Here is a 10652-nt window from a genome sequence, read left to right on the forward strand (position 1 = left end):
ACAGTAAGCTATAAACAAAAATACTTTCTACATTTCTATAAGTTCAATTGAAATAATTTCGAGTTTTTCGACATCAAAACAACATAATTTCAGCATTGCAACTTTTTTTTATATCATTATCAACTTTAAGGCCCTTAATTACAAATTTAATTCTGAACACAACTACATTTTCACTGTCATTTTTATTATTATTATTACATTGCATTCCATTTGAGTAAATGTTACAAAGTTTAAAAAAATCTCACATTACAAACACAATAAGTATTCCAGCAATAAATAACATAACACTAACAGTACCGGGGATTATAAAAACATAGCATTTTCCTCCATCTGTGTGTGTCTTATTTAAGACTCAAAACCTTAATGCAGGAAAATACATTTTTAACCCAATGTGTCTGAAGTTTAATGGTGTTTCAGTGTCTGCCTGTGAGGGTAAAATAATGTCTAGGTCACATACGGTTGTTTCTGTGTAAATCCAACACGTAACATGCGGAGACAGCTAGATTTTTTTTGTTTTTACATTATGTAATGTAACGGTGGCAAGTCCTCAGGACACTGACCTATGATTGGTTAATCTGTAAACGAATTGCTTAATTGATCCTGATTGCACAGGATTTTGATGACATCAGAGGTTCAAATCTTGCTTTCCAACTTTGCGACAACATTACTGTCCATATAATTTACATTGACTGGAATCTTAGACCAATAGAATAACACAGATACCGTCTGAAACTGCTGAGTGGTGTATCCCCTTGAAATCCAACCATATTTTAGAGCAAAATGAGCAAGAATGTTATGCTTCTAATGTTTGACTGTACTTATTATTATACAGTCATGTTCAGAGCCCTTATCACTATTCCTCCTTCTCTACAACATCAGTCTAAATAGTTCTCCAAAGCTTCTAGCAGCACCATGAATGCATTGATGTTATGGGTGGGACCTTGACAGTGTGCACCAAGCTTATCTGTAAAACCATGTGTACTCAGATTTAACATCAAATCAACACTTGCCAGTAAAACAGCATGTCAATCACAGCTCCTTATTTCATTTAACTGAAATAATTCTGCTGCTCAATACAAACATCATCAGTTCCTGTCTCTCAATTTTGGGGTTTGTTTGAAAAGGATTTGATTTCCTCTCCTTTTTTGTGAGTTGGTGACCTGCTGGCTGGAGAAAAAAAACCGTGAAAAAAATAATTACATTTTTGATGTACATGTAAATGTGGTCGAGTCACCAGCCTAAATCCCAATCTACATAGTGATAAAGTAACCATCAGCACAACCTTGAATGAAGAAATTCAGATATAAAACAAATTTGCACATTTGATTTTTGTTTGTGGACATTACAGTATATTCAGAAGCTCAAAGGAGGTTGATTAACCATATAGACTGAATCTTCATACAAGATAGCTTCCTCTCCCCTCACAGTTTGTCTCAATGTCCATAAGAGACTGATCTAAGTCCTTGGATGGCCTACACAGCATTGTGATAGAAAAAGCCTGGTATAAAACGTACAGGCAACATTTGAAAGCATACTACAGTAGATAACCCTAATGCTGATGTTTCCATGAGAACACAGAATCTGATTTTGACCTCTATATGGCACAGAAGTTATCTTCTCACAGCTGTGTAAACAGGGAGGAATCAGATTCTATTAGTAAAATGCTTAGTAGAAAAGCAGTGATGGAGTGGAGAAGTAAAGGTTTAAGTGGATATAAGGAAGTCTTGTCTTAGTGCACCCAGTGAAGAGTCCAATTGAATAAAAAGTCAATGTTCAGAATTCCGAGGTGCGGTCAAGGTTTTGCAGAAATCACTACATTTTGATGTGCGTTTTCGGTTATTCTTCCTTTATGATTGGCTATTAGCAAAGTTATGAAAAGTATCCTGATTCTGATTCTGCTGTTGGCTCAGTTTCTGATGGCACTGTTGTCAGGTCCTCTTTCTATTGGTTTCCTGAGGCAGCATCATCATGTGTGTCAGCCAATGAGAGCTGTTGATTAGTAGCGGGCTCAACCAACCATTCCATGGTTGAGTCGAGATTTGTGGAAGTAAACGACTCAAAGGGCTGAGATGAGACCAGCACTGTACAGGGCGTCCGAAACGTCTGGAATCACTGCTGCATTCCACTGTACTCGGAACTCTGAGAAAACAACTTCCAACAGGGACAAGTGCAACAGAACGGTCGTTCCAGTTGGGAGTTCCCAGTCGGAAATTCGGGCAAGATCCATCCAACGTTAACGTTACAGTAGCTATCTGATGCGTATCAGTGCAGTGGTTAATGCTTTGTTGGATGCAAAGAAGCATGGTTAGCGTTAGCCAACATGTCTGGAAAATTGTTGGTTTTCATGTTGACCACATGAAGGATTGCATGATTTCCTTTTGATTGTAGACTTTTTGAACACCTACTTCACGCTGGTTTGGGTCACGTATTTTAATCAATCAACCACCCGAAAACTAAATGGTCCCGACTCCCAGCGATTATAGTCCCACAGATGTTCGTTATTGTCAAAGAAACTTGATTGTCTTGTTGTTGTCATCTTAGCCTTGTTCAGCTTAAAGCCCTTAACACATAAGGAAAGGACAGGAGTGGATGGTGATGATGTTACAGGATTCAAACAGTCAGCAGCATGCTGGTGGTTGGTTGACATCACCTTGACTGGCTGGATTTCCCCAGAATTCTGTGCAGCTCTGGGGACATGAGGAAAGGTCTCTCTGAACTACCGTCGTTCCTCTCCAAGTCTTCACCTGGGAGGGAGAAGGTTTTCCAAAAGGACGGTATGGAGGAATGAGGGATGGATTTATGGATCAAAGAGGAGAGAGAGAATGGATGGAGCAGAGGAGGAGAAGTAGGTGAAGGAAGTGAAGGAAGGAGTGATAGAGTGTGAGGAGAAAGGTGACATCAAAACAAAGATGGAGGAGATAGGAGGTAGATTGGGAGATAAAGCGGAACATTGTTGGATGTAAGGAGAGAAAAAGAAAAGTGAGTTAGGAGCACTGTTAAGTGAATTTACCTTTTTTACAGCAGCCATTGTGTCTCAAAGGCAGGAAGTAACACAGGTGCAACCAAAACATTAACCCCGGCACTTCAACACCTAAATGGATCCGGCACTTGAACACCTAAATGGATCCGGCACTTCAACACCTAAATGGATTGGAAGTTGGAAACCCTCCTTAATGTTTGGCTTACACCCATGTTACTTCCTGCCTTTTAGACACAAAATAGCTGCTGTGAAAAAGGTCAATGGGCATGTACAGTGGACGTAGCTAAGCATGATGGACTTCTGTGGTCTTTGCCCTAATGTCCCTTCTCTGGTGTTCATGCCAGTTAGGAAGCCATGAAGAACTAACTGATAAATGAGCATCAGATCTTTGATTATTAGTCAAATAGTTCCCAGTGGACATTGAACAGTATTTTTGCTTGAAATGCCCATCCCTAGTCCAGCCTGCAGTTTGACCTCATGTCATTTTGTTATCTTATCTACAGGCTTTCACACCAAACATGCAATCACTGCATCCCACAGAGCAAGGCCTGTTTTGAATGAAGGAGTGACGAGGCAGCGCTCTTCTGAACAGCTGCGCAGCTGAAAGTGATGTGAACCACCTTGATGTCTCACCAGGTCTGCGTTCCAATACCCATACTTTCATGCTATTTAGTAGGCAAAAAAAAAGAATTAGTATGTCCCAATACATAGTATGTCAGATGCAGTATGCCAAGAGTACCAGGATGTTGTACTACATCAGCTCGTATTTCGCAGTATGGATCGATGCATGCTGCGCCAGCCAATCTGCCCCACAATCCTTTGCGCAGCGGAAGTTACGTCGCTCTGACTGAGCTGCGTGTATAATCCACGCCCACCTCCATGACGCCATGAACACGTCAATAACTATGATAAAAACACTGACAGAAATATGCACGTTATTATACTGTTAAGAATGAGACTGCATGTAAGTATCATCACATCAGTTTATTAGAAACAACAACATACATTACAATATAACAGCAACAGAGCTCTCCGGAGCCTCCGACGGTGCGCACGTCTCTGGAGAGCTTGGCGAGAGGCGATGCTGCTGCTCAAATATGTATTTAGATCGCCAGGCATTTTGACAGGTTTGAGCACAAACAAACTCAAATGTGGCATATTTTATTTAAAAGAAAATCTTTGTGTTACTGTGACTGGGTGGAGAAAGGTATTTGGTCGATTTTGCATTTAATGGATTCAAATGGTAATCTTCTCGAGTATAATACGTTTATTGATAAATACAATGTGAATTGCACAAAAAGACAATACTCGGTGGTTATTAAGGCAATTCCACAAGCAATGGTGAATACGGTTAAAGGGATGTTGCTGTATAATGTTTTGGTTCCACAGCTACCTTCACTGTGTATTGACGGTATCAAATTTAAGGAGAAAAAATGCACAAACAAATTTCTAAGAAGTACTCTTACTTCTGTAAGCTTTCCTTTACCAATAAAAAGGAAAAATCTGTTAAAAGATTATCCTGAAGAGATAAGAATTAGAATTCGAACTAGATACCTCACTCTCCCCATCCCACCCAAAGCTAAAGACACTCACTTTAAAGTAGCTAATCAATGATATTTATCCATGAGTTTCTGAGACAAAGATTTAACCTTGATATGAACAACTGTAGATTTTGTGATTCTGATATTGAGACTGTAGTAGAGCATCCGTTTTTTGTTTGTAATTACTCTAGATCTTTTTGGGATTTGTTTCAAAATTGGATATCTGAAAAAGACCCTCAATCGCCCAATTTAGAATATAATGATATTAAATTTGGAGTTATAATGAAAGATAAACAAATTGAAATGATGTACAATAGACAATACAATTATGGCTAAACAATTTATTCACAGATGTAGATTTCAAACTGCCAGACCCCTGTTCTTAGTATTCATGAATGAGATAATTAACTTTAAGAAAGCCTTGAAATATGTTAAAACCAAACAAGCATGGAGTGTGTACCAAAACATGCATATCTTGATTCCTGTTTAGAACTCATGTTTTTGCTTTATTTATTTTATTTGGTTGTTTATTTGATTGTCTGTTCCAATTTTGTAAATGCTTAGTCTGAATTTTTTGTATAATGTACTGTTTGTTATTGCCAGACTTTGTTTATTGAAAAAAAAACAAAAAAACAACAACAAATGTGGCGCTGCGGACGTCGGCGGAAGTGAGCAAGAGGTCGGAGTTCAGGAAGCTCACGTGATGACAGATGTAGTGTGTCCCAATAGTTGCATTTTGCATGCATGCTGCACACTACAATCCATACTTTGTGAGGGCAGCGGCAGTACATACTACAAGAAATAAGTACAAGTATGGGTATTGGAACGCAGCCCTGGTTTTCCAGACATGCTTGTTGTGAACGCAGCCTTGGGGTCATTGCACTACACAGGACCACAATGACCATTTTCAGGACGGTCACATTTTGAGACATTTAAGACATAATGGTGCCCCAAGCTGTTTCTATATCCTCAGGGCTTTGTGACATGATTCAAACTCAAGTTACCAAATGTTTAAAAGTCTACACATTCCCCTATAACGGTGTTTCAGAACATTAACATCTGTTGTTTCTGTAATGTTCTCACCTGTCTTGTTTGTGGCCAGTATTAAAATAACATCCAAAGATGGGATCAAAAAGTAACTATCACTACTATTGCAAGCTGGGTTTTGCTGTCATAGTGAGAGTGATGTACTTACAGAAGCAGAGGAAGAGGGTGTGTTGTCATAGTGAGAGTGATGTACTTACAGAAGCAGAGGAAGAGGGTGTGTTGTCGTAGTGAGAGTGATGTACTTACAGAAGCAGAGGAAGAGGGTGTGTTGTCATAGTGACAGTGATGTACTTACAGAAGCAGAGGAAGAGGATGTGTTGTCATAGTGAGAGTGATGTACTTACAGAAGCAGAGGAAGAGGTTGTGTTGTCATAGTGACAGTGATGTACTTACAGAAGCAGAGGAAGAGGATGTGTTGTCATAGTGAGAGTGATGTACTTACAGAAGCAGAGGAAGAGGGTGTGTTGTCATAGTGAGAGTGATGTACTTACAGAAGCAGAGAGGAAGAGGGTGTGTTGTCATAGTGACAGTGATGTACTTACAGAAGCAGAGGAAGAGGGTGTGTTGTCATAGTGACAGTGATGTACTTACAGAAGCAGAGGAAGAGGATGTGTTGTCATAGTGAGAGTGATGTACTTACAGAAGCAGAGGAAGAGGGTGTGTTGTCATAGTGAGAGTGATGTACTTACAGAAGCAGAGAGGAAGAGGGTGTGTTGTCATAGTGACAGTGATGTACTTACAGAAGCAGAGGAAGAGGGTGTGTTGTCATAGTGACAGTGATGTACTTACAGAAGCAGAGAGGAAGAGGGTGTGTTGTCATAGTGACAGTGATGTACTTACAGAAGCAGAGAGGAAGAGGGTGTGTTGTCATAGTGACAGTGATGTACTTACAGAAGCAGAGGAAGAGGGTGTGTTGTCATAGTGAGAGTGATGTACTTACAGAAGCAGAGGAAGAGGGTGTGTTGTCATAGTGAGAGTGATGTACTTACAGAAGCAGAGGAAGAGGGTGTGTTGTCATAGTGAGAGTGATGTACTTACAGAAGCAGAGGAAGAGGGTGTGTTGTCATAGTGAGAGTGATGTACTTACAGAAGCAGAGGAAGAGGGTGTGTTGTCATAGTGAGAGTGATGTACTTACAGAAGCAGAGGAAGAGGGTGTGTTGTCATAGTGACAGTGTTGTACTTACAGAAGCAGAGGAAGAGGGTGTGTTGTCATAGTGAGAGTGCTGTACTTACAGAAGCAGAGGAAGAGGGTGTGTTGTCATAGTGAGAGTGATGTACTTACAGAAGCAGAGGAAGAGGGTGTGTTGTCATAGTGAGAGTGATGTACTTACAGAAGCAGAGGAAGAGGGTGTGTTGTCATAGTGACAGTGATGTACTTACAGAAGCAGAGGAAGAGGGTGTGTTGTCATAGTGAGAGTGATGTACTTACAGAAGCAGAGGAAGAGGGTGTGTTGTCATAGTGACAGTGTTGTACTTACAGAAGCAGAGGAAGAGGGTGTGTTGTCATAGTGAGAGTGATGTACTTACAGAAGCAGAGGAAGAGGGTGTGTTGTCATAGTGAGAGTGATGTACTTACAGAAGCAGAGGAAGAGGGTGTGTTGTCATAGTGACAGTGTTGTACTTACAGAAGCAGAGGAAGAGGGTGTGTTGTCATAGTGAGAGTGATGTACTTACAGAAGCAGAGGAAGAGGGTGTGTTGTCATAGTGACAGTGTTGTACTTACAGAAGCAGAGGAAGAGGGTGTGTTGTCATAGTGACAGTGTTGTACTTACAGAAGCAGAGGAAGAGGGTGTGTTGTCATAGTGACAGTGATGTACTTACAGAAGCAGAGGAAGAGGGTGTGTTGTCATAGTGACAGTGTTGTACTTACAGAAGCAGAGGAAGAGGGTGTGTTGTCATAGTGACAGTGATGTACTTACAGAAGCAGAGGAAGAGGGTGTGTTGTCATAGTGACAGTGATGTACTTACAGAAGCAGAGGAAGAGGGTGTGTTGTCATAGTGACAGTGTTGTACTTACAGAAGCAGAGGAAGAGGGTGTGTTGTCATAGTGAGAGTGATGTACTTACAGAAGCAGAGGAAGAGGTTGTGTTGTCGTAGTGAGAGTGCTGTACTTACAGAAGCAGAGGAAGAGGGTGTGTTGTCATAGTGAGAGTGCTGTACTTACAGAAGCAGAGGAAGAGGGTGTGTTGTCATAGTGAGAGTGATGTACTTACAGAAGCAGAGGAAGAGGGTGTGTTGTCATAGTGAGAGTGATGTACTTACAGAAGCAGAGGAAGAGGGTGTGTTGTCATAGTGACAGTGATGTACTTACAGAAGCAGAGGAAGAGGGTGTGTTGTCATAGTGAGAGTGCTGTACTTACAGAAGCAGAGGAAGAGGGTGTGTTGTCATAGTGACAGTGATGTACTTACAGAAGCAGAGGAAGAGGGTGTGTTGTCATAGTGACAGTGTTGTACTTACAGAAGCAGAGGAAGAGGGTGTGTTGTCATAGTGAGAGTGATGTACTTACAGAAGCAGAGGAAGAGGGTGTGTTGTCATAGTGAGAGTGATGTACTTACAGAAGCAGAGGAAGAGGGTGTGTTGTCATAGTGACAGTGATGTACTTACAGAAGCAGAGGAAGAGAGTGTGTTGTCATAGTGACAGTGCTGTACTTACAGAAGCAGAGGAAGAGGGTGTGTTGTCATAGTGACAGTGATGTACTTACAGAAGCAGAGGAAGAGGGTGTGTTGTCATAGTGACAGTGATGTACTTACAGAAGCAGAGGAAGAGGGTGTGTTGTCATAGTGACAGTGATGTACTTACAGAAGCAGAGGAAGAGGATGTGTTGTCATAGTGAGAGTGATGTACTTACAGAAGCAGAGGAAGAGGTTGTGTTGTCATAGTGACAGTGATGTACTTACAGAAGCAGAGGAAGAGGATGTGTTGTCATAGTGAGAGTGATGTACTTACAGAAGCAGAGGAAGAGGTTGTGTTGTCATAGTGACAGTGATGTACTTACAGAAGCAGAGGAAGAGGATGTGTTGTCATAGTGAGAGTGATGTACTTACAGAAGCAGAGGAAGAGGGTGTGTTGTCATAGTGAGAGTGATGTACTTACAGAAGCAGAGAGGAAGAGGGTGTGTTGTCATAGTGACAGTGATGTACTTACAGAAGCAGAGGAAGAGGGTGTGTTGTCATAGTGACAGTGATGTACTTACAGAAGCAGAGGAAGAGGGTGTGTTGTCATAGTGACAGTGATGTACTTACAGAAGCAGAGAGGAAGAGGGTGTGTTGTCATAGTGACAGTGATGTACTTACAGAAGCAGAGAGGAAGAGGGTGTGTTGTCATAGTGACAGTGATGTACTTACAGAAGCAGAGGAAGAGGGTGTGTTGTCATAGTGAGAGTGATGTACTTACAGAAGCAGAGGAAGAGGGTGTGTTGTCATAGTGACAGTGATGTACTTACAGAAGCAGAGGAAGAGGGTGTGTTGTCATAGTGAGAGTGTTGTACTTACAGAAGCAGAGGAAGAGGGTGTGTTGTCATAGTGAGAGTGATGTACTTACAGAAGCAGAGGAAGAGGGTGTGTTGTCATAGTGAGAGTGATGTACTTACAGAAGCAGAGGAAGAGGGTGTGTTGTCATAGTGACAGTGTTGTACTTACAGAAGCAGAGGAAGAGGGTGTGTTGTCATAGTGAGAGTGCTGTACTTACAGAAGCAGAGGAAGAGGGTGTGTTGTCATAGTGAGAGTGATGTACTTACAGAAGCAGAGGAAGAGGGTGTGTTGTCATAGTGAGAGTGATGTACTTACAGAAGCAGAGGAAGAGGGTGTGTTGTCATAGTGACAGTGATGTACTTACAGAAGCAGAGGAAGAGGGTGTGTTGTCATAGTGAGAGTGATGTACTTACAGAAGCAGAGGAAGAGGGTGTGTTGTCATAGTGACAGTGTTGTACTTACAGAAGCAGAGGAAGAGGGTGTGTTGTCATAGTGAGAGTGATGTACTTACAGAAGCAGAGGAAGAGGGTGTGTTGTCATAGTGAGAGTGATGTACTTACAGAAGCAGAGGAAGAGGGTGTGTTGTCATAGTGACAGTGATGTACTTACAGAAGCAGAGGAAGAGGGTGTGTTGTCATAGTGACAGTGTTGTACTTACAGAAGCAGAGGAAGAGGGTGTGTTGTCATAGTGAGAGTGATGTACTTACAGAAGCAGAGGAAGAGGTTGTGTTGTCGTAGTGAGAGTGCTGTACTTACAGAAGCAGAGGAAGAGGGTGTGTTGTCATAGTGAGAGTGCTGTACTTACAGAAGCAGAGGAAGAGGGTGTGTTGTCATAGTGAGAGTGATGTACTTACAGAAGCAGAGGAAGAGGGTGTGTTGTCATAGTGAGAGTGATGTACTTACAGAAGCAGAGGAAGAGGGTGTGTTGTCATAGTGACAGTGATGTACTTACAGAAGCAGAGGAAGAGGGTGTGTTGTCATAGTGAGAGTGCTGTACTTACAGAAGCAGAGGAAGAGGGTGTGTTGTCATAGTGACAGTGATGTACTTACAGAAGCAGAGGAAGAGGGTGTGTTGTCATAGTGACAGTGTTGTACTTACAGAAGCAGAGGAAGAGGGTGTGTTGTCATAGTGAGAGTGATGTACTTACAGAAGCAGAGGAAGAGGGTGTGTTGTCATAGTGAGAGTGATGTACTTACAGAAGCAGAGGAAGAGGGTGTGTTGTCATAGTGACAGTGATGTACTTACAGAAGCAGAGGAAGAGAGTGTGTTGTCATAGTGACAGTGCTGTACTTACAGAAGCAGAGGAAGAGGGTGTGTTGTCATAGTGACAGTGATGTACTTACAGAAGCAGAGGAAGAGGGTGTGTTGTCATAGTGACAGTGATGTACTTACAGAAGCAGAGGAAGAGGGTGTGTTGTCATAGTGAGAGTGCTGTACTTACAGAAGCAGAGGAAGAGGGTTTGCTGCCATAGTGAGAGTGCTGTACTTACAGAAGCAGAGGAAGAGGGTGTCCACACACATGGCGTAGACGCTGAAGAACCCGTGAGCGATCAGGTAGGAGCCTATCACCACCGTCTAGTGTGACAACACAACAGTTAGAAAAACAACAG

The 10652-nt window shown here is 41.8% G+C and overlaps 1 protein-coding gene across 1 annotated transcript in view; it reads right to left on the reverse strand.

The window, feature by feature from the left end:
• Positions 1-2299: 2299 nt before the first annotated feature.
• Positions 2300-10652, reverse strand: part of LOC310792242 (choline transporter-like protein 5-A) — a gene marked incomplete at its 5' end in the record, with an annotated part of 60094 nt that continues 51741 nt past the window's right edge. Inside the window, 2 exons of the mRNA XM_083653969.1 lie at positions 2300-2744; positions 10533-10617. Coding sequence (XP_083510095.1) covers positions 2647-2744; positions 10533-10617 — 183 coding nt within the window. The 3' untranslated portion in view covers positions 2300-2646. The remainder of the gene's footprint in view (positions 2745-10532; positions 10618-10652) is intronic.

Source organism: Poromitra crassiceps (assembly GCF_964638095.1).
Source record: "Poromitra crassiceps genome assembly, chromosome: 17".
Classification (NCBI taxonomy): Eukaryota; Metazoa; Chordata; class Actinopteri; order Beryciformes; family Melamphaidae; genus Poromitra; species Poromitra crassiceps.